This window comes from Phyllopteryx taeniolatus, chromosome 10 (assembly GCF_024500385.1).
Source record: "Phyllopteryx taeniolatus isolate TA_2022b chromosome 10, UOR_Ptae_1.2, whole genome shotgun sequence".
In the NCBI taxonomy this organism is placed as follows: Eukaryota; Metazoa; Chordata; class Actinopteri; order Syngnathiformes; family Syngnathidae; genus Phyllopteryx; species Phyllopteryx taeniolatus.
Genome location: NC_084511.1, coordinates 28,828,389 through 28,852,712, shown reverse-complemented (window position 1 = coordinate 28,852,712; position 24,324 = coordinate 28,828,389). Strand labels below are relative to the sequence as shown.

Sequence of the window (24,324 nt, the reverse complement as noted above, 5' to 3'; positions counted from 1 at the left end):
GTTTTCTTAAAATAAGATTTTTAATATTACTTATTATCATAAAGATATATTTACACACTTTACAGAAATAGAAAATAAAAACACAAAGCTACGCATGAAAGGAAAAAAAAAAAAAAAAAAGTACTCCAAGAGCTAAAGCTTATCTTTTATAAATTAGAAACCAAAAGTTCAAATATGTACACAGTATTTCAACCATTTCTGACACACTTGTTTTATTTTATTTGTCATTTATTTTTGCCCACTTCAACATCAAAACAGAGACAGGGGACTGTACATTTGGCCTGGTGAGTAATATTGAGCACACACCTTAAAACAGAATATAGGAGTAATACATTGTCTTTCTGCTGGAGACCAAGTAACACCGTTACTCCAGCCTGCAATTGACACGACACTTTTCACGCGGATGGAGAATGTGTCGCAATCAGCGCAGGAGGGGAGCCTGTGCGCTATCCTAGGTGAATTCTAGTCTCATTTGCCAGGCTTCAAGATAATGTCGTTTCCCGTGGGAGATCAAACCTAGTTATCCTTTGGGCGGCCCAGACGATGGGAATGCACGGGATTGAATATCGCCCGCGTTGAAGGGGAAACAGGATGCATTTTGGGAAAATGATAGAATGTCTCATGTGCCGACCTTCGTCTCTAATTTCAGATCGTTCCATAAATCAAAGTGTAAAATAATCGTGGGATTAAAGCAAATCTTCTTTTGTGAAGGGTGTGTGTCTTCACTAGTAAGTAACACACGCCTACTGTAAAATCTCAATCCCGGTCAAATCCTTATGGACAAAACAAATGCATCGAAAAGAACGTGGGGGGGGGGATGTGTCAGAAGAAACCTTTTCTAGCAGGAAAACATGCTAACAAGTGCATAGGAACATTACTCAGGCCTCGTGATGCTCACAGAGAAGAAGAACCGGAGAGGAAACATTGAGAGGCGAGGAATGGTTTCTCTTGCGTAAGCCTTGCTGGAAAAGACCATTAGGGCAAATGGTTTAGCTCCCCGAGCATAATGTATCGGTTTACCGTTGCAGCCCGAGGCCGAACGTGCTTGTCCTTCCACACCACAAGGCCCATTAATCTGATGTGCTCCGGGCTAAGATCTACAACAAAAAAAGGAGGATGCCTGAAAGCTTTCACGTGTCCACGACATATTGTGCTGCAGACTACTTTTTCTATTTTGTTACATCCACAAAAAGATACAACGTTTCAGACTGTAGTCAAAAAGGTAAGCTTTGGACCACCAGCTAGTCCCCAAAAAAAAAAAAAAGAAGACAACAAAAAATGTGTCACAACACAGTGAAGAAGAAAAATCAAAAAAAACACATTCCAAGCCAAGAGACTCTTGTTTTCAGGGTGTATTTTTCCAGCAGCATAATGTAATTGCAAAAGTGCAGCCTGGCAAACCCATGCAGAGAGGCCTTGGAGCAAAGCCACGCGTATTTGTTGAGACGACTTCAAACCGGACACTTTGGATCAGCGGGATATTTGGCTTGGAATTTTGGATTCAGTTAAGCAAGATTCCAAATGGGGCTGACGTCGGTTTGCTCCGGTCTCTTGAAGGGCAACGCGGCCGATGCCGATGGCGAGGATACATTCATGAAGAACAGTGCGGATACAGACGTTTGGTTCCGTTTACAATAACTTCCCAGATGGGGGGGGGGGGGGGGGGGCGGGCCGGCGAATATCGATTTGAACGCGTCATCGTGACCCGGTCGACTTCTGGCATCAGAACTTCCGGCCCTCAGCTATCCTCCCCGACAACCTCGCACCCGAGCACTTTTAATGAAATCTACATCTCTGTCTGAGAGGGTTTGAAAAAAATAATGGTGCAACTGGAATTATTGCACTTCACGGTGCCCAAGGATTTAATACATTTTTAATCAAGCTATAATCTTGGCAGTGTCCACTACCACTGTGACATTTTATTAATTTTTTTTTAATTCTCTCATAATAAAGGCTTGCAAGCCTGTACATTTGATTCAACATATTTGCATGAGACACGGCGACAGAGAGAGAAACAGTGGGGACCTGGGTTTAAGATCAAAACGTATCCTAGATCGGATCTTGCGCTTTGGTCCTCAAGCCTAACAAATGACGCAACGTTTTGGTGTTTGACACGGTTGCACACTGAACCAGCCCGGCGATGGAGTGACGGAGGGCGTCGAGGGGGTGGAGGGGGAGGCCGGGGTTCCAGTCAAAGCCAATTTAACCAACGAGCTCAGACTACGTGGCCCCGGTCAGCCGCGGGGAGATCCATCTGAGAAAGATTAACTCCGAGGTTTAATGAGGGTTAGGATCAAAGCCCGGACCACCTGTGCCATGGAAGAGCTGGCCGACTGGCAAGGCAACTGTACCCGACTCGAAGTAGGCAAAAGATCACAACTGGAAAGGGCCGCGACGTGGAAACGGTTATATTGTACTACACGCACTGAGAGTAATGCTGTTTATGAAAATATGTTGATCTAAGCTTTAAATGTTCCAAACTCTGATTGTTTTATATGATTGACTGCTTTAGTACAAGCCTCTATGCTAGCACCCTGAGAAAAATAAAGACTTAAACACAGATAATAGATAAACAGTGATCTATTCCAGTATGATGGAAAGGCATACAGTATATCGTTTGGTCAAAGGTTTAAAGCAGCTGTAGGATTAGACAGTAGGAGCATTAGTGATGGACTAATCATGAGCCAAGGAAAAACCTGGTAAAAGTGGGCGTGGATCCTGCGAGATTTCACATTTTGGACACTTTCTCATTGAATATTGCAGAGGGGAACAAATCCAGGCATCCAGGATCGATGACCTCTTTGAAGGTTTACAATTCGGCTGATCCAAACTGGGAGTGTTCGGCCAGGGTCGTGGCGGCGTTCTCATTTTTTTTTTTTTTTTAGTCTAATTGAACTCATCGGGCCCAACGTTGATTCACCCCTTACTTCAAATGCGTGTCAGTGTTTCATGACTTGAAAATAGAGGTAACTCCTTCCCTTCCCGGCAGCATTTGTGGAGCGGCTTCATTATTTGGCACTTCATTAAAAGGCAAGGCGGGCCTGTCAGTGGCGCAGACCGCCGCTGCCAGTTAACAGTCGTGTGGCAAGAAGGTGGTAGACTTTTTTTTTTTTTTTTTTTTTTTTAGGTATGGACCGGGAAAGGGATTTTGGGTTTAAGACTCATCCGAGCTGAAACATGCCGATACTAAGACTTGGAGCGCAGTTTCCCAGCGGCAAACTAGCTTCATATTACAGAATCTCCCAAGTATTGTAGAAGTTCTGTCACTTGTATCAATTATTTCGACAATATGTGTGCTCTTGTTTCAGTTGAAATTGATGGTGCATGTGGATGTCATTGGAAGATGCAACACTCCTGCCTTTCTCATTGAGTATGAAACTGTTGACTCCTTTAAGCAGTAGACATCCAAGCTATCAAATGATAATAATCCTTGACTAATTAACCGTTGTTTCGTCAGCACCCTCTGACCATTAGCGCAGCCATTAAGCTGCTACAGCGCGACATCGCGGGCCGCTGTGACCTTAAATCTCATTGATGAGGAAACCACACCACGGAGAAGTGCCAGATGCTCTAAGATTCTGTAAGCGAGAGAGTTTGAACCGGGCTCCTCCCTCTTGGCCGCATGTCATGCAACGTGTGTGAGACTCTCAAGGAGACCACTGTGATTGTGTCTAAAAAGCAAATGATAGGAGAAGAAAAACAACATTTGGGAGAAGACAGAGCTAGATCAAGTCGTTTAAGGTGACAGAGGAATAGAATCGTATAGCTCGGGGCTCAGTAACTCCCCACCCCCCATCACGGCCCTCCCCCCGTTCCTGCGTAGAGCTGAGGGTTGAGCGGCTTGTCCTGATTTTTTTTTTCTTTTGTTTTGATTTTGTTTTTTTTTTTCTTGTGGAGAGAGTTGCTTGAAGAACCAGCAGGTGCTATGGACATCATTCTTCAGGCTGGGCAAGCATAGGCCCTTCGCAGCAAGGCCCCCCAAGGCAAAGGAAGAGCATAGAAATCAGAACCTGGGGGAGGGCGCTTAAAGCAGTGCCTACAAAACAAGAACACAGAAGTATCATCAGCACACGCCCTCTGTTTAGTTTTTGTTCTTGATTCACACAGACATTTCACTTTCATTTCAGGTATGGGTGCCACCTTGGGCCATATTGTACAGAACTTTCTCTGCGTGGCACCACATGTAATCTTGCTCTTGAAGAAAGAGTGACGTCAAGGTTCATTCAGGCATGTCTCGACCAGATTTCATGGGCCTTCGGTAAAAAAACAATTGCATATGTCTCATGTGCGACACAAGCCCAACGTTATTCTACGCCTGGGGTACAGGATCAGCACTTGTCCAAATGATATCTTTTATCGTCCGCTAGCGTTTTATCTTCTCCCAGTCTGTGATCGTTTCCCAAGATTCCCCGTACATTTGAGCTCTGTTGCCTTCACTGATAAGGGCCCATTCTTGAGTCAAGTTGGCATAGTTCTGCAGTCATGTAATGTCCAGTGAAGTGACGTGCATGTGTTTGATCTGCGCCGAGTTGTATATCTGTTTTGTTTGCCGGGTCCTTAGAATGATCTCACTACAGTTGCTCGAGGTCATACACCGTATCCAGAAGGAGGAGTCGCAGACCTACTCTACATTTTTGATGGGGGGGGGGGGGGGGGGGGGGGAAATCATTGGAAATCTCCATCTCTGAGCATTCTCACGTAGGCTCTCGAGGGGCTTTTAAAAATCGCCCGTGGCTTCCAAATGTGTCATATCCTGTCTTCCTTCTGTCTTTTCGTGGCTTGACATTTATCAAATTGGCCTAACGGAATGATTGAATGTGAGGGCTGGTGATCAAGATGATGTCTTTCATCACACATCTGGAATGTGTCAGGATGAGACATCCACGTTGCTCGCGGCGCCTCGAGGAAGAAAAGATGATCCGTCTGATGATCCTCTGACATCTGCTGGTTGACGGGTAATACCATCTACAATCACCACCTCCAACTATAGGTAGAGTTTTTGATTCGACTCTAGTTTTGGATGTGGTTGGATTGTGCGGTTTGTCAGTGAAGAGACACACATAGCCGAGCTGTAGTTGATTGGCTGGTTGTATCATTCCCCGGTTTAAAGTAGAAACTCTACTTAAGGGGTAGGCATCATTTCTGTGTTCTGACTATGAGGAACTGTGGCAGGTTATCTATCACCAGCACAATTTGTTGGTGCATTCGGACCACCGACGAGCCACGCTCTTGGCGTTGTAGTCGTTTCAACTCAACAGACTCGGGGTTAACTCTGGGATGTGGTTGCCAAGAATATATTCCCTCATGGCCTCAAAGTTGGGGAATACTCATTGATGACTTGACAACCAGAGCAAATGGGATTTTGAGGTCTGTTTAGTATTCATCATTACAGCTAGTAACAGGCTACTTCTAGCCCCCAAGCCATCCTCCTTTTCCTAAAAGTCTTTAAATGATCAGCCTTTGAAGCAGAGAGGGATGTTTGCAGAGACGGCGTTGTGATTTACTCAACCATTGACTTTTTAGAGCCACTTCCTTATCGTGTTGCAAACACTTAGCACTCACAAGTTGTTCAGAGGGTTCTCTTTTGTTGCCGTCTGGCCAAGAACACTGGGTGACCAATGTTCCGTCAAATGCACGTTACTTCTTAATGTCGCTCATTGTTTGCTATTATTAAGATCTGAATGGAAGGCACGATGATAAACTTCAAAGAAAACATAACTCCAAAATAGAAAACAAAAACGCCATAAGGATCATAAGTCTCTGTGGATGGTGAAACCTCTGTCTCGCTGTCCAAATTGTGTGGCTCTTTCCTCTAAAGCGATTAAGCATGCCTTGGCACCCACGGGCTGCAGCCTCCTCTCACTTGGGCTTGAATTTATGGCGGCTCTTTGCGGGGCAGTGTTGTCTGCCTGGCACCTCCTGGGGGGGATATTGTGACTGGGAGAGTTCCCCTGTCTCTTGGCACGTTTGGGAAAGATGTCCGAAGAGATCTTGTGTTTCTGAATGCACACGTATTAATGTGTTGCCGTCGCTTTCCACTCAGAGATGTGCAAACATCGGCGAGTGCGTAGGCCAACCGTGTTGTATGTGCTGTACATTTGATCCCGTTGCCCTTGCATGTTTAAGTTTCTCAGTGACGCCTCGTCTGTTTTCTTTTGAAATACAGCAAGTTTGCTTTGGTTCAGTGCCGAAAATCAAACTGTGAATAGGTGAGAAGTAAAATATTGTCTCAGAATTTTGATGAAAGATTTTTCACACAAGGGATTGTTTGACTTGACAGCAAGTGAAACATTCTCCCAAGCACTGGAAGTGAAGCTGAGAAACTCAACCCTAGAAAGTGTTATCTTTGCTAAAGGGTTTTAATTGATTAATCAGATGAACAGAACTTACTTATTCCAGCGGAACGGACCCGAAGGTTAAGTTTCTACCAATAACGATGTCCCGTATGGTTAACCGAATGAGGTTTCTGCGGGACCCGCCTGTGTCGTACAATAAAGGCATGCGAGTTCATGAATCTGTTGAGACGGGCCCTTTCTTTTCAAGTCAACAATAGCATTCTTTCCAATGAATACAAACTTTCCGGTACTGTTGTGAGAGTTTTGACTCTTTCATCAGCACAAACATTCAAAATGATTCAACACTGTCTAAGAAATGTTACGAGGCTCCTTGAACCTCACCTTGCTCTAGAACGGCATCGGCCCCTTGTGGGAAAGACGGGGCCGTGGGCGTCTCCTCTTCCAGCCGGCTGGTCTGTGGCTCTGACCGCCCCTCGAGGGGCTTTGCTGGACCAGCTTTCTCACTGGAGCTGCTTCCTCCAGCTCTCTGCCATGTTCCGTGGAGGCCATCGGACCTGCGAGATCCAAGCACAGAGAGAAATAAACCGTTACATTTTGATCAACGAGTATGAATGTCACATTTTGATGATGGTCTATTAGAAGAATGTGTAGGAAGACAAGGAGATAATGGATGAGGCACCACGAGACATGTATGGATATATGTGTGTGGGCTATTTCAAGCCCACCTAGTAGCATTGTCCATCAAGTGTGTGTGGCGGTAGCTAATGCAGAGCAGATTTACATAGCCGAAGCAAAAAAAAAACCCATCCCTTGTGTTTCATGTCTCAGTCACTCTGCCTGTAGATTCTAATAAACACCTCGCAGTGGCAGGACCTTGCCGAGGTGCATCCTATCGCTTTGTTTGGCCCCAAGATTAGAGATGAGCCAGTGCGTCTCTCAGAGTGTGTGCGAATGTTTGAAGTGTGTGTGTGTGTGTGTGTGTGTGAGCACTGGCGTGTTTAAGAGTGATCCCAGATGTTCTCTGTTAGCTATTGCTGAAAGCGGGCCTGGTTCGTGTAACAGCCTGTGGTCCAAAATGCTTTTGGTCCACCTCTGGTGTATCTCGGCGTGCTCAAACTGTCATCATCTGAAAGATCCTAAGCACCCTGGTCTGGAATGGGATATTTATAATGGTAATGTTTGACTCCATATTCAAATTTTATAACCCCATAGAACACGTAGTCCAACATGAAAGCCTTGATGGATGGAGCTGTTGATGGATTGTTGAAATGATTGATGTTATGATATCTATTCTGGTGTCTAAGCCCTTCTGATTTGAAATCAATTCACTCTCCTCTCTGTTTTCCTGGTTTCAATTTGAGTTCACCGATCTCCTCTGCACCTCCAAGGCTGCTTCAGAACAAAGAGAGAGGGAGCACAAATTCCCACTGGGCACCGTCAAAAATCTGATTGACATCACTGACACGGGGTCATGACATTCCAGTTTGCTCCCAGACACTGGCACCATTTTTAGAGTTCCCCAAAGAGTGACCTTTGGAAGCTTTACAAGGGCTCGCTTGAGGACACAGCTTGAGATAAGTCACAGGGTGGGCTGGGGCGGGGCGGGAGTGGCAGCTCAAGTCACTAAAAAAAAAAAAAAAGGTCGGAATGAAGTTACAAATAAATATTTTGATGTTTAAGTGAACAAAGTGCACCTCGGACTTTAAAGACAAATCTGCTTTGAATGATTGAATTCGTTTTTTGTAGTATGTCAGAGCAGGTTTCATCCATATCTGGCAGATCTCATCAGATCCGCGTAGAATTTTAGAATTTTCTTAAGTTCCCTAAGGTTGATTTTTATGAGACGTTAGAAGGCTTTTGAATTTCTCCAATGATTAGCAACCTTCGTCTGTGCTACACTTGAAAGAATTGTCAACAGGAACAACCGAGAGAGCTGGGAAGGCGTTTGTGAACTGCGTCACTGCGCTAGTTCATTGAGTGTTTTCTACGCGTTATCCCTGAAACGCCAGACGTCTCGAGTTCCATTTCCACACTAATCCCCTTTAGCAAGCACATTACACGCTATATTTGTGGCAGAACACTAGCTTAATTCATGGACCTGGAGAGAAAAAAAAAAATAAAATCCCTGTTGCATATTTCCGCATCTAAAGCCCATCTTTGCCGCCAGGAGCTTTAAATCTGCACATTATCCTTTTGTTATTGTTTCTTGATGCAGAGAGAAAAAGGGACATTCACACATTCTGAAGATATTCTGCTCATTTCTTTCCAATCCAAGTGGCTGAACCTTAATGCACGCGTTGTTTGGGAAGGTTTTAGGGCTAACTGAAGCATCCTGGAAGGATTTAGCCTTTCCTCTGGCAATCAGAAGTGACTGAAAGACTTTAGGCCTCACCTTTAATGTCACTTGCATACATGCGTTCTTTCACCACTCTGAAGTTTTAAGTTGCATACTTTTTCCTCAAAGACAAAAAAAAAAAAAAGAATGTCCAAGACACGAGTCAATATCTTGAACGATTGCTCTTTCGCACACTATATGAATTGCTTTGATTGGTGTTCATTGATGATTTAGCAAAGAAGTCATAAAACTATAGCTGACTGTGTTTACAAGGAAGTTCCTTTTGGTGGCATTTTCAAGGTTCTCACAGTTTTTTGGGGGGAAATCCACATTTTGGACTAGTTTCCATTTCCTTCCAATTCATCCACATGGCATCAATCTAAACATCGTACCTGCATTCACACCTCAGTGGCCAGGTGATCTGTGAAATGACAACACCACAATCAAGACTGCCAGAACTCGTCTGCTGTCGCAGTTGCTCATACTGTCACATCCTAGACAATTTCCACGTCCAATCGGCGACCGCTACGCTTCCGGGTCGAACGTCCCGGCCAATCTCAATCAATCCATTCCGTCCAAACAGATAGAAAAGTGTCACGGAAGCTGCTAAAATACCCTGCAGCCCCGTGATAAGACTGGCAGTATGGATTAACTCTTGCAGCCTGTCGGGAAAGTGACTTGTGTGACAGACGGCAACATCTCAGCCGCGTGGAATACAGACCAGCAACAGGATCAAACCTGATGGATGTTGCCGTGGCAGATACTATGCGTGCGTGTGCGCGCGCGCGTGTGAGTTGTATACACGCCTGATGCATATTTTATCTCCCTCAACAAGGATATTTCAGCCATCTTATTGCCTTGAAATTGGAAGCGGTCCCTCTTGTATCTTCTTTAATCTTTTCTCATGAGAGATACCCGTGTTTCTCCTAAGCTGCTAAAGCAAAAAAACTGTCAGTATAACATACGTCTGACAACAATAAACCTCTTAGCTCTCCTCTCCGATGACCTTGGTCCCCCTTTCCTCTCTTTGCACCAAATCTTAACTCTTATCCCCCCCCCCGCCCCCCCCCTGTTGCTAATTCTCAAATTAAAATGTAATATATGGGGAATTTGAAGAATGTCCGGATGCTATTTGCGCATAGATGGATGTAGCGTGTCGCGGCAGGATGCAAATGAAGTTTGCGGAGGATGGGGAATAGTTGTCAGTGCACAGATGAGCCGCTCGATTCCCCGTCCTGGTTTCCTGAGGCGAGATGTTGCTGTTGTTGTTTCTTCGAATGGCTTTCTCGTCCGTTTAATCACGGCCCGTGCGAAGAGGGGTACTGATACTGCACAACCCGTCATCAGCATAGCAGCTTTTAGGGATTACTATATATCTTCCAGGGAAGAGGAAAAAAATGGCCGTCGTCTGATTTAACGCCAAGTTCATCAGCTGCCCTCGTGGCAGGCGAGAACAAACTGCACGTCGCAGCGCTGCCAATGGGCCGGAGCTGCTTATGAATAGTCGTAAAGCTGATTTGTGTGAACCGAGCGCCAAAACAACCACATAACAAATGTCCGCGCTTGTAAATGGAGCGACAACACACATTTGTCTGTCATTAGAGCAGCAGAGATGAATTTGAGTGGAACAATAGCGCTTCAGAGCTCATGTCGCAGCAGATGTACACAGGCGCTGTCAGCCGTGGACGCCGACATTTAATCTGCGTTCGATATTCTCCGGTCGATCGGCTCTCGGATCTTAACGGCCGTTTGTTTACCCGCCTCGCGCCGATTGTGAATCCGCTGCGTCGCAATCTCATTGATCAAATCTCACGGCCGGATGAGCTCCTCGCGGGCGTTTAATCTCTCCGCCGAGTTCACTTTATCTGACACCTCTGCGACACGCACTGCAGATTGGACAGATGTGCACGTAAACAAACAGCTCGCAGAAGAAGGAAGGTTGCCATCGGAGTGCTAAAGTAAAATACTTGAGGTACTGGAAATGAACGGAACTGCAGTTTCTTTTTTTTTTTTTTTTGGGGTGCGCCCAGTTTGCCAAGCCCAAGGTACGATTTGGCACTTTGGCATATTAATCAGGAAAAAAAAAAAAAATGCTAATTTTCCATCCTTTTTCTGTACACCCTGGACTAAGCACTAGTCAGTCGCAGTTCGGCGTTGAGTGCGAATGACAGACGACAGCGTGAACCACTACACTATCATGTCCAAAACAAAAAAAATTTATTTAAGTAATCTTTTTTTTTTTTATGGCTTTTTATAGTACAGTAATACGAGTTCGATTCGTTATCTCAATTCATCTTTCCCCACTGAAATGAATGGAAATGTCATGACGTGTTCCAGCCTCCCAAAAGAACATTTTAAAATGTTTTAATGAGAACAATAGCACTCTATGATGTTGTACTTTTTAAAAAACATACATTAATGACATTATTAAATCGAATTTTAAAGAAACAGTGTTCAAATATCAGTTGCTTGAAGGGTTATATATGCATTCATCATTATGTGTTAGCATTAGCATAAAGCTAGTGGACCAAGGCTAAGCTGCTATTTACTGCAATGCCCTTGTAAGTGAGAATCACTCGTATCTCAAGGTCGCCGAAGCCTTTTATCGAACGGCGGGAGAACGGTAATAAAACACAAACACAATTGGCACACTTATGCAGGAACTGCTGTCAGCCGCAGCTCACGACCAGGCACTCACACGCATCAAACGCCACCCCATCGGGCCCCGCACGTGGGAGAATTAAAACTTCAGTATGTTTCTTTCGATGATCCCGCCCTCTATTTTGCGGATTTTCAGCTGCCGTGCGCGCGTCTGTAACGCATCACGTGCGACAAACTGGGTTTCGCCGTACATACTAGTGATGGTGGATTCCCTCCAAATGTGTATGTGAATGCCGACAAATGCTATGACTGAAGACAGAAGGGAGTTGATGACTAGAACGCTGGTTAATCCATCACAGCGTATGATGGCAATCCCCAGATATCATGCAAAGACGCGGCCTAGCATTTGAGCAACAGGAATGTTTTTGCTGTTTGTGCTTTGGATGCTTTTGCAGAAAAAGCACCAATTGGGAAACTGTTAAATGCTCGGCCTGGGGAAAAATTTATAGTTCCGCCTCTCCCAACTGGGATGCACGGTTTATGATTTGATTGAATTTGAATCCCTTTGAGCAAAGGATAAAAATGAGCAGTAAAAAGAAAGTCTATTTTGGTCACACAATAGAATTAAGTGTCAATGATTGTCTCACTGCAACCGCACATTATCATATGTTCCTGGCAGTTATAGTTAGTAATAAAATACGTAATAAAAAAGAGAATAACAAGCTCCGTGGTCGCGGCGATATTGACAATGTGCGAACCTCCTGGGTAAGCAAACATGATTTGCCTTCGCTGTGGAGAGGAAGAATGAGTTCCCCGGAGGGTGTAGCCATGGTTATCGCGTGACGTCGGAGGAGCGGACCCGCGGTCTCCCCTCCTTCATTCACTAAACGGAGAAGAGAGCCGCTAACCCGCACAGCCAGACGCAGCCGAGATGCTTGCCACGGCGTAAGCACATTAGAGGATCAGGATTATTTAGCCGGGATGAAGTGTTAATTGTGCTAGAACAATCCGGAACTCTCTTAGCCTCGAGTGAGCCCCTCGCGCTGTCACAGCACCGCGTTTGAGAGATTTGTCAGCTCTCCCCGCACACGTCCATCCCACACATATGGGAAGGTGTCGAAACAAGCGGGCAGCTCTTCGCGATCCGTTTAGTGTCAGATACGATGCCCCCCCCCCCCCCCCCCCCCCCCCCCCCAGTAATTCTGGGCCTTGGCAGAAAGTGGCACCAATTGCTGACTTTCAGACCATGTTACCATGGCAGCCACCATGAAGGCGCTCAGTTCGGAGCAAAAACAATCACACGGTCGGTTGAAATAATCAAAGTTTTAATGCAGGGGTATCCAAACCATGGCCTCGGGGCCATTTGCAGCCGGTCATCCGGATTTTAGCGACTCGGCGCATAGACTTCATTTTACAAATGACACGATTGTATTACTCACTTCGCACACTGAGCGGCAAGGACGACGAGACGAAGAAATCCATTGTCATCGCTCACGTCTTTGTTTCCCACCACCATTCACAATCGCTAATGGTGTGACTGTGTCAAGGTCAGATTAGGACCGATTGCTTTTGGGGGGTTTTCTGACTGTGATGCTGCTGCTGCTGCTCAGTACAGGGACAGTTCTATTCTAGTAGGATACAGGACCGCTGGCCACCCAAAAATCTTATCTAGCTGGGATTTATTTTAAATAAATCGCTGCCGGGCAGAATCTTCGCATCTCCAAAAATCCCAACTTTTCAGGAAATCAAGACCAAAACGCCATCTTGCTTAATTTACCAAACACCGAATCATTCAAATGTGTATTTGACCTTATATTGCTATCATATACCGTTGCACACCAACATCAGCATACCATCACACTCAATTGCTCAATTATTACGCTGTCATCGATGAAAACAGTAGGGCTTGTCGCCCGCGGCAACCGATCGCATCAAAGTCAACGCTCATGCTGAACGGCTGAACCAGACAAAAAGCCTTTAATACTTCACAAAAGCAAATGACTGTGGCTACATCAAGTTGATCAATTGTTTCTCTAAAGTGTGAGAGGCCTGATTTAGCCAATAAATAAAAGAGGACTTCATGGCTGATCGGTTCTCTCTTCATCAACACATTAGAGCGATACATCTTTACTTACTCTAATGTATCTGAACCTACTTTAACTTATTATTGCCTAAAAAAAAAAAACACCCAGACTTTCGATCTTAAGGCGGCGCGACGCTCCCGCAGAGTGAAGGAAGAGGCGGAGTTTTGCAACGCTTCTCAGAACGTTGAGTGTTCAAGAGAAATCCCACATTTGTTCTCAAGCTATTTTCAACACGGAAATACATAAACAGACATCGTGGGGGCAGACCAATAGTATCAATTTGTGAAAAAAATATTCAATTGACCATATTTGGACAAAGAAGGTGACGATAAAAAAAAAAAAAAAAAAAAAACATCATGATTGCTTGACATGTCTTTCCCGAGACTGATGGATTGGTTTTACCGTGTTAAATACATCCAAGGTCCTTTCTTATCCTTCGATTTTGTTTGTATGCGGCCCTCGGAAGAAAACCTTTGAGCCACCCTGTTCTAAATTCATAGATTATTTTTTTTTTTTAAACGTACCAGCATACATGATCTGTGATGATGATGATATCTGTGATTTTAAGCCTCCTCGGTGTTTTGTGCCATCTTTGATTTGGGCTGGGTTCGGGCTGTTTGATATGCGGCATTGTTGCGCTGCGATAATGCCGCGCTTGTGGCCAAGCTTGAAGGCCGCCTTTGTCCATTAGGACACCAAAGTGCACGAAAAGTTTCTCCCGCAACCCCCCACGGGTGAAGGTTCAGAGAAAACGAAGATGAAAAACAAGCGGCCCGCTACTTTCTGCAGATGTCCCTTTGAGTCAGCCTTGCCTTGCGCCCGAATTAGCGAGCGTATGAAATGATGAGGTGTGAGACGGCGTGCTCGCCGATGATCAGAGCGCTGCCAGTTCAAAGGGCCGCCGGCAGCAGCGCTGAGCCGGCTAATGAAGCTCTCGACTTTCCGCGCTACTTGACTGCCTGTCGCTTTATTTGCAGTCGCACTTCTAGTTGGAGGGGTGAATTTGTGGCTACAAGGTTACTGCGGGTTGTGGGGGGGGGGTTAGGCGGGCTTCTGAACTCCAGCAGCCAGACTAAATAACTCACCAAAACTTTCCGCCGGTGAAGTAAAGCGACAGAATCTGAACTCGCCAGTCGGACTGCGAGCCCAAACGGGATAAGCCGTTATGGAAGATGGATGCAGTTGAAGTCCACAGTCTCAGAATAAAGGGCGCACCAGACCAAAGCTAGCCGCCAACAAGGCCGCCAACCAATTGCTGGTCCTGTCGCTGGAACCATCCTGGTTATTGTCGTCTAAGCGTTTCATTAAGTGTCTTGAATGTCTTCTTATGTCCTCCTCCTCTAAACCTAGCTCCCCCCCCCGCACAAAAACAAATGTGAAACCATAAATACGCCGGGGTCATACAAACAAATAACTTGCTTCAAAGTTGCTGAACCTTTTGAAGGCATTATTCTTTTCGAGCTTCCATGAATCACCCAGGAACTCTCAACACACACTTGTTTGGGGAAAGTTCCAGCACTGATTGCATCTTCAGCAGCTTGTCGTTTGTGTTGTTCTCTCAAATATAGTGGGTTTATTCTCTTGTACCTTCTTGTCGCCTGAGAAGAAAGTTATCTTGGAGTCCAGCCATTAGCCCTAAGAGGAACATTAGTGCAGATTGTAGCTTGAGGGCCACAATTGCACTCCTGCTACATCCCAGACAGCGTCTGAGAGGCTAGTATCCTTAAAGATGGCATGTCAAGGGCAAAGGAAAACACAACCCCGCCCTCTCCCTCGCTCCTGTGTCATCATCATCACCATCATCATCATCATCATCACCACCACCATCCCACCTCCCCCTTGGGCTGTGAACCCGCTTTCTCCTATTTGACAGGCTGGAGGAAGCGAAACAGGAGGGGAACGTCACTATGCAGGGGCCTTTGCTCTCCCCACAACACACTGTATATACACTTGCCGTGACAGGAAATAGCAGCCACGTTGCATCAGACTGCGTTACCAGAGGAATCACGTTGGCTCCTCATGCTTAACCCTGGACACACTGGCTGGACTACCTGCAGCTTAAGATGGTGGTAGCGTTGCATGATATCAGTGGAAACCGTTTGCACTTATTCTGAACCCAATCACCGCTGGAAGTCACGGTGATCTAAATTAGATGTGGATTTACGCTGTAATAGGAGTAGCGATAAATGAGGACAGATGGATCGAGATGGAAGCTGCCAGTGTTGCAGATGAACCGCAAGGTCTTCCTTGGTGTAAACTGTTTCCATTATATGGATAAATGTTTATAAATGGTTTTGCTAATTTTATAAACATCTGTTTCCATTCTCCCTAACACTGGCGAGGGGCCCGGTACTGATCCAGGGGAACCACCTGTGCGTAGGCTAGACCTGTGCTATTATTCAGTGGCAGGTCATTTGACTGACAAGATTTAAATGTGTGAAATAGTCACCCGGCGAACAACTACACGTGCATTCCAACGACGCAACAAGTGCGATGAATAATGCATGATTTCACTCTGCGGTGAGTGATCTCCACTTGTGTCGGAAACGGGAGGGTCGTTGTGATTTTCAAGCGTTTCGTTCAAAGTGAGAACACGGCGAACATGACAGTTTGAAACCACTTAAGAGGCACCACAATAGCTTAGTGATGGAAACGTGTTGCCCGCGTCCCCCGCGGGAGAAACTTTCAAAATCCAGACCGAATTCTCCTTTCTTTGACCGCGTCTTCGTTATAGTCCCAAATCAGACTAAGCACAACCAACTATGCTTGGCTTTTAAAACACATCTGAAAAGGTGTAAAAAAAATACGTTGCACCCTTACCAGAACATCCAAAGCAATACTTTGTAATCTTCTTCAATTGAGCATGTAGGTAATTAAAGCACCTGCATTCCTAAAGAGTACAATATTTATTCTGTGGTCTGACATCTTGTTAATAAACGTGTCCGCTCAGATCTTGATCAGTAATTTGATCTGCCAGGACAACTGCTCTAAATGTATGAACGCATAATGTTCAAAGAGGGGGTCATAAATAATAATCTTATTGGGCACTGCTGGGAAGCTGTTATTTGGGGGCGGGGGTATCTGTCTCTAATTAAGGGGGGAACAGCGGGTCCTCAAGAAAAGTTCTGACGATCACATGGGATTTGCTTAGCCCTCCCTCGGCACCGCGTCATGCCCGAAGTTGAGGTAATACCCTCTCGATTTTAAAGGTGGCGTTCAGGAGTTTAATTTGCTCCATGACTAATGTGTTCGTGTATCAAATCAATTTTCCCCATTGAAATACATTGAAATGCCATTAATCAGTTCCGGACAAAACATAGCAATTTTTAATAAAGAAAAATGACAAAAGTTTTTCTATAAAACCATAATTTCAAAAAGAATGTAAAGAAATGGACTGTTTTTCAAAAGTCTACGTAGTGTCATCTTCATGTTTTGGATTTATGCCTTTAAGGGGTGTGGTCTAATGCAGTGATTCCGACGCAGGTCTAACGCGGGTGGATCTGGAAGGTTTCCCCCGCGATGAATGCGGGGGGCGTTCACTGTACTCTGTGTTTATAATTTGCCACTTTATGGGTGGGCTGGCACTCCAGCACCCCAACTATTTTTTTTTTTTTTATGCAAGCAATGAAAAAATACATTGTCCATAATATTAACCCCTTTTAAGGGTGTGGTTCGGACCATCCACCAAATGAATGTCGTGTCCAGACAACCCTCCGAGCTCCTACGGGGATAGCCTTGCTCCAAGTGCACCCTTTTATTTTAAAGTCCCTCGGCCTTTTCTTTTTTTACTTGCCTTTGCTCTTTTTTTCCCCCCACCCCCCTCCCTCCCTCCGCTGCATCTGCTCTCCAGAGAAGATCGAAGTGAGTAGATTTATTCATTCAAAGGGTTCTGAATTGCATTACGGCAGCCCGGCGCTTACATATGCCAAAGTCTTCAACAGTCTCCAGAGTGCGTCGACCCGAAGGTTAGCCTTATATCCCTACCAAATGATTTAGGATTTTTCTCTCAATCGCTCCCTTAACTGCCACTTGCTGCGGAGCAGTTGTGGGTGCCATTCACTAAGCTCACGTCAGGCGATATTTCACAGACGTCTGCATGTCTTTAAAAATGCGCTGGTTCGAGCCTCGCACGTGTCTCTGCCTGGACGACCAGTGTGGCAGCTGGCACGGCATTCTTCACTTCAAAAACTATGGCCACAATATTAGGCACACCTTATCCCAATCCAGTGAGATCCAACGCAAGAGCATGTGGGTTTTTTTTTTCCTTCAAGTTTATTTATTTGATACTCAAAGGGTCTCACAGGCCCACAGTCGGCAAAGATAGACGGATATGAACCCCCCAAGGGCAAACGCAAAACCCCATTGGGGGAGAAAATAAGAAACCTCAAGAAGGGAGCACAGATTGGGGGATCCACCTTTCAGGATGTCAAGTGGGCAACGTTGATCACATAGTACAACGTTCACCGAGTCGACGATTCACTTTCATGCAGTTGACCACATTCGATTGTTTTGTTGAACAACCTTATGTAGCATAAGGTTGTTAAAAAAAAAAATAAAAAAAACAACAATATTGTCACCGTCCAAGAAAATGCTAAATCCATTTTGTATTGATTATGATGATATACGGTGTGGGACAGAATTCATGAATCACTTGTTTGTTGTATTTCCAAATGTGCATGTTTTATTGTTATTTTATTTTTGGGATTTTGTATCCTAATGTGCTTACATTTAAAAAATCTTCACAATTCGAGTATGGCGCAAGCTTAGAGAAACGTGTTCAATGTGTGAGATTGTTTTGCTAAAACACAGAACATCAGTGAAGTCTGCACAGTAACGGGTGCATTAATTCAATGTGTACATTTGTGTGCTAACAATACATTTTTCATGAATTTATGCCTGGATATGATATTTGTCTCCTTGTTTTATAATATTTAGAGTGAATGCATATACTGTAGCTAAAATTAATGAATTCTAGCCCATAACTCATTTAACAATGTTTATTATCACGGTGGGCCAAAATAAAACATTTGGGACAATGTCGCGGGCCAAACTCAATATTTAATGAAAAATCACTGCGATGTGCATGTTTCCCTTTTCTGCAGAACTGTAGCGGGCCAGCTCTAATACACATTTGATATGTTCTTGCAGGCCAAATATAATTACATCGTGGGCCAAATTTGGCCCCCGGGCCTGAGTTTGACATATATATAGTACGGTGTTAAATTGCACGACTGTAGATTACGTTACATCACTGTGTATCAAATATTTTGGTTCCCTCAGTTAGCTAGATGAGAGGCAAAATATTAGGAACCGCAAACCCACATTCACCGCCAGCCCATGCATATCTGACGTACGTATATAGCTGTCAATGGCAGCCAATGACTTCAGTAATAGTTAGAATAGAATGCATATCTCACGTACGTATATAGCTGTCAATGGCAGCCAATGACTTCAGTAATAGTTGGAATTTTTAATGCAGCTCTTGTTTTGGATCCCATTAGATTGGTGAAAGGTGTACCTAATCAAGTGTCTTGTGTGTGTATCTAGCCATGTCAGTTATTGGTCGCCATGCAAACACCTTTTTAAAGCTCTAGTTTAGGAAACTCGTATTATTCTTGCAGTGGACTAGATCTGACCCGCTGTGTTTATGAGTGACATAATAACTCGTGCACGTCAATTTCACCGACAATCCCGCGCTAACATTCCCACAGTCCGCCCCCTCCCTTCTGTACAACACTTATTAAGATACTCCTGGACATCTGGAAATGTTTAGCAGCGTTTGTTCTCTCCTCAGTCACCGAAATCACATCCAAAGGCACAAACACCTTCTTTGCATTAGCGCGCCCCGCGTAATGATTTACACTTGCCAATCAGATGCTGTTTTCTGGCCCCCTCTGAGATGCTTTGGCTTTACTTTGACCCCGTGACGCCGGGTTGAGCGCGGCAGCCCGGACAATACATCAAAGTTTCATACGGAATAATAGCGGCGCTGACAACTCTCATGATATCGCCCGCTTTCCAGGCAGCCGATTTCTCGGGCTGATAAAAGCAGCTCGTCAGGGCCGCGTGACTACCTCACCTGTTTACCCAGCTAGAACAATTACGCGTGTGTGCGCGCGCGCATGTGCGTCAGCTGCCATGATGTGTTGCTATGGGCCGCAGAGAAATGGATGAATGCCCTCGCGACAGACACAAGGAAGGACTGTTCGCATCTCGAGAGTCCGAGCGAGAACGAGAAAGAGAGCGATCGGCCTCGGGGATGAATTATGGATGGCGCACGTCTAAAGCTGGAGCGCGCTCTTGAGCCAGAGTGCTTTTCAAGGATGGGTAATTGAAGTGCACAGCTAGAGGATGGCAGCATTACACAGAGAAGGCCGCTGCTCTTTTTTTTGGGGGGGGGGGGAGATGATTTTGAATTTTACAAGGTGCTTGGGTATCATTTCCACAATAGCATTTTCAGCTGAAATTTGTTTTTTGGGGAGTGTGAAAGTACTTGAAATGGCATCCGAAAGTGGATGCCTTTTTTGTTTGTTTGTTCCCCCCCCCCCCAAAGAGATCAACCATAAGATGTAGAACGCAAAGAAAAGGGACCATAGCACTTTTGTAGCATTGAAACGCTTCCCAAGTGAAGTTTTTATTTATTTATTAGTTGATTTTATTACTTTTGGGCAGTGGGGTGTTGGAAGTTATTGCGATGTAACGTTGTTGTTGTTTTTTTTTGTCTCCCAAAACACAGCATCAAATATCTGCAATGGATATCAAAAGTTGACACCCCCCGTTTCAATTCCATGTTTTTGTGTTTTCGAGACCAAGATCAATCATTTGTTTCATGTGACTTATAACTATTTTATTTTTCATGAGGAAATCTAAAAATAACCAACGGAAATGAAGTAATTGCACAAGTTTGCACACCCTCTTCAGAATTTACCAATCGCATTCAAACACTGCCATTTTGAGTGCCTCTGATTAACCCCAAATAAAGCTGGAGCTGTTTTAGTAGGCTTTTCCTGACATTTTCTTTGACTTTCCAAAGGTTTTGTGCTAACGTTGACCGGTATTTGGGACTGTTCAGAATTCCATCCACCCTGTCTGAGTCCCCAATTCCAGCTGAAGAAAAACAGAAAAGCCAGAACATGATGCTACGCTACCATGCTTGACCGCAGGTGTGCTGTTCTTTCGGCGATGAACAGTGTTGCATTAGCGCCAAACGTGCCTTTTGTAAGTACGGCCCGGAAATTCAAACTTGGTTTGTTTTCGTTGGACCATAAAACATTTTCCCAGAGATTTTTTGGTGACTTTTAAGCAGAATTCGATTTTTCTGGGCCCCCCTTTCACCACCTCTGTTTGACTACTACACTGATAATAAATGCTGCCATACCATATATGTGTTAGTTACCCTTGTATGTAAGATTCAGTTCAATTTCTTTATTATTTGCTTAAAAAAAAGTCTTCTTGCTTTTTGGGCGCCACCCAGTAGCTCACTCATGCCTCAGGCTAGTGCTGAAGCACGGCACGTTTTTAAACGATGAATGTATTTTGAAGAAAGACCATCTAAATTCAACTTTGTGTCCTGCATTGATTTCTTCCCTTAAAATCCGTTGTTGATAAATTTTTGCGATGCTTACCAATTGTATTCAAAAAGTGCTTTTTAATAGAGGATAAGCCAGTTGGGCGTGCATTGATTGACATGTTTCTTCATGTGGTGACATCGCCAACTATTGGCCTGGCATGTGAATTACAGTGTCTTCAGTCGGCGCCGCAGGGCCAGTGAGCGTTATGTCAACAATGCTGTCCATGAGTGAAACTTTCTGAAATTTTTTTCCCAGTAAACGCACCCTCGCACATGAAACCCTTCAATCCACTCTCGCTCCACAATGCAACACTATATGCGTACATGCAGTCTCTCGCCCTCGTGCATGTTTGCCTAATTTCCCAGACACTTGCGCGGCTTAGACAGATGCCCGATAAATCGGAAGCGCATTTGTCTCCAGATAAAAGCCTTCACACCTACTGCCGACATGCAGAGCTTCTTCCGACACCTTCCCGCGACGGCGCATGCTGCTTGTGCCTAGCAGACGCACTCCAGCTAGCATCCCTCCCCACACCCATCACCGCCGCAACACACTTGCCTCCCTTCGTCTCGACCAGCTCCCGTTTTCTCCCTTCCTCCCCATCTACGGGGCTCTGGTACTATACGGTAGAAAAACGAGGCACATAAGCGGCATGACTGCAACAAACACTGAGAGGGATAAGCTGCGGTGAACAGCCTTGTGTTTGTCGTCCCCACCCCCCCACCCCCCCCCCCCCCCCCCCGCTGGGCTACGCGAGGCGCCGGACGTGCTTCGCCACACGCAGGGGTGCGAAAAACGACACCGGCCGTCATGATGCAAGATAATTGCTTCCTATTCCGTAGCGTCAGACACAAATAGCGCGTGTCGCTGTACGCCAAATGCGCAGGGAAGCATGGCAAGTGGACGGTGCCGCTCTGGCGGATCGATAAGCGGGATGGACGGCACCCCGGTTATACAGCCTCTCTTTTCAAATCCTGACATGCCATGCAGCGTCAGTATGGACTCAATCACACCTCGCAGCCCGTAGAATTCTCCAGCCTGTGTGTGTCTTCCAGGCCGCTGTAGTTGGGAGGAAGGTGATAATCCCAAGAATGGCCCGGACATTTACACAAGGCCAAACTGTTTTTTTTTCACACCACGGTGTCACCTGCATCACATCTGCAGGCTTGGCCCATCCTACACCCCCCCCCCCCCCCCCCACCCTACCCCCCTCAAAGAAGCCACCTTTAAAACCTCCCAAGGCAATAATGTGCAATATTCAACATCACATACATCCATACACAGTACAACAATGGCTCCAGCAGCACTTTGCGGAAATGTACTGTGACAAGGCGTCAAGACTGAATCGCCGGCGAGAGGATCCACTCATCTGGAATGTGTGTCTTCTCTTCACCGACCTGAACAACAATTACGGTCCTCATTATTCTCGCCACAGGAGGCTTCTATAGGCAGCGTGTTGCTCTGCTGCACGATCAAAGTCAAGAAATAATCATCATGCAACGCAGGTCAGATGGAACACAAGCCCGTCAATTCGTCAGATTCCCTCCGAGGCTTGTGGAACATGTGCCGTGCATCGCGTACATTTCATAACAACAGACCGCCGTGCGTCCGTCAGCCGCACACACACACACACACGAGCCTTCGGTATTCCGTTTGCAGCTCGGCTTCACGTCGGGGTGAGACTGGGGTGGGGGGGCGGGGGGGGGGTCGTGATGGGGATGATAACGACGCACCTAAGCCAGGAGAACACATTCAAGTTGAGGCCATTTGAACCACTGCAGTGCAGTACTGTACCCGGCCAGGTGCTCCTGTATTCCTGCTGAGAGCCCACACATGCTGGGTAACTGATCAACCGCACACACAAACGCAGATCAAGCCCGCAGCAGTACAGACGGGACAGAAATAGAAGGAGAGGAAAAAGCAAGAAGAAGCTGCACGAGTGCTTGCCTCGCTTGTACTCACCAGCACTGGCAGAACACAGCAGAGACACCAGGAGCACAATCACCAGCGTCAGAATCTTCACATTCATTTCTGCACTCCCCTCTGGCTCGCCGCTAGTCGCTCGCTGATATACTGGTGCGCTGTGTGTGTGCGTGTGCGTGTGTGCGTGTGTGTGTGTGTGTGTGGATGGGAGGGAGGAGAGAGAGAGTGCCAGTGAGGGAGAACCGAAGAGACTGTTTGCTCTGCTCTCTCTCTCTCTCTGTGTGTGTGTAAGAAATGAGTGTTGTCTAAATGCGTATTTGTGTATCCGTGCGTATGTGACAGCACCAGTCCAAAGACCGGAGGCACGTCTCTATCCGAGCTCCCCCGCGGAGATGTGTGTCAGAAAACGAGCAGCCGAGTTCACCGGAACTGTCTGTGAGCGTCTCTCTCTGGAGGTCCCGCTCGCCTCGGATAAGGAGGCCGTCCGGTCGTGTGGCTTATGTATCGCAGACCCGCTGGGTCACGGAAAAGCCACCTCCCCCCCCCCCCGCCCCAAGTCAGTAAGTGTGCAGGGGCCGGGAGTTGGCAAAAAGCGAGGGAGGGGTGTGACCAAGCAGAAGAAGAAGAGGGAGCCTGGAGGTGATGGCGGTGGGCGGGGGCGGGGGGTAGCGTGCAGGTTTATGGTAATAGCCCGACAGATGCTGTCGTGGAAATTGGCAAAGCAGGCCAACGTGCCAGGAGGGCATCAGAAGAAGCGGCTGGAGCGGACCAAAGAAGGGAAGGTGCGAGATGAGCTTCCTGCTTTTGTTATCTGGAACCCAGGCTCCATTCTTTCCAGCGCCGCTGGCGAAATAGCTTTGCGTGCCTTCAATCACTCGGCGCCGTTTCAAGTCGGCCTCCGTGACAGTTGGGGAGTGAACGCAGGAAATAATCTATCAATTATTGGGCTCCCGCCTCCTTTAAGCGCTCGATTTTTGACATTGATTATATTCTTTTCGCTAACAAAGGCCGATAAGAGAGCAAATTATCTTGGGTTTTGTTTGTTTACCACACAATAAACAGGAAAGGTTGATTTTTCTGGCAATGAATTCTGAGAATTTTCAGTTTTCTTATCGCAGCGAACCATGTAGTGAGATCAAGGCGGCATAGTTTTTGCGTATGCTCTTGAGAAGTTTTTTTTTTTTTTTTTTTTTTCTTCTCAAAACTGGAACGTGTAAAACATTAGCAGTGTTTGATGACATCACAGGATTTGGCTGGCTATCGGCGCCGTAGCGTTGAAACATGACAAAAATGAACTCAATCTCATGAAACCGACAGACACGGCAAAATGACTCGTTTATGGTCACACGTACAACAAATGCCAAGACAGAAGTACCCAAGTACTGCACACATCCCAAAATGTATTGTTTACATTCAAGTAACGGCACACGTGCAACAATTCATCTTTTATAAGTTCACTCTTTGAAATTGGTGGAATTTCGCGATCCCAGCTGATTGGCCGGGAAGCACATTCG

At 45.8% G+C, this 24,324-nt stretch overlaps 2 protein-coding genes across 2 annotated transcripts in view; one reads left to right on the top strand and one right to left on the bottom strand.

Annotated features, from left to right (window-relative positions):
• The window catches only part of xpnpep2 (X-prolyl aminopeptidase (aminopeptidase P) 2, membrane-bound), a 70,008-nt gene that overhangs the window by 1,003 nt on the left and 44,681 nt on the right, over positions 1-24,324 (top strand). The window lies entirely within an intron of this gene.
• Positions 196-23,302, bottom strand: apln (apelin). Its single transcript, XM_061788333.1, has 3 exons — positions 22,850-23,302; positions 6,678-6,850; positions 196-4,036 (listed from the first exon to the last, which is right to left on the bottom strand). Exons 1-2 carry the CDS (start codon positions 22,914-22,916, stop codon positions 6,684-6,686), a joined length of 234 nt encoding a protein of 77 aa, XP_061644317.1. The 5' UTR covers positions 22,917-23,302; the 3' UTR covers positions 196-4,036; positions 6,678-6,683.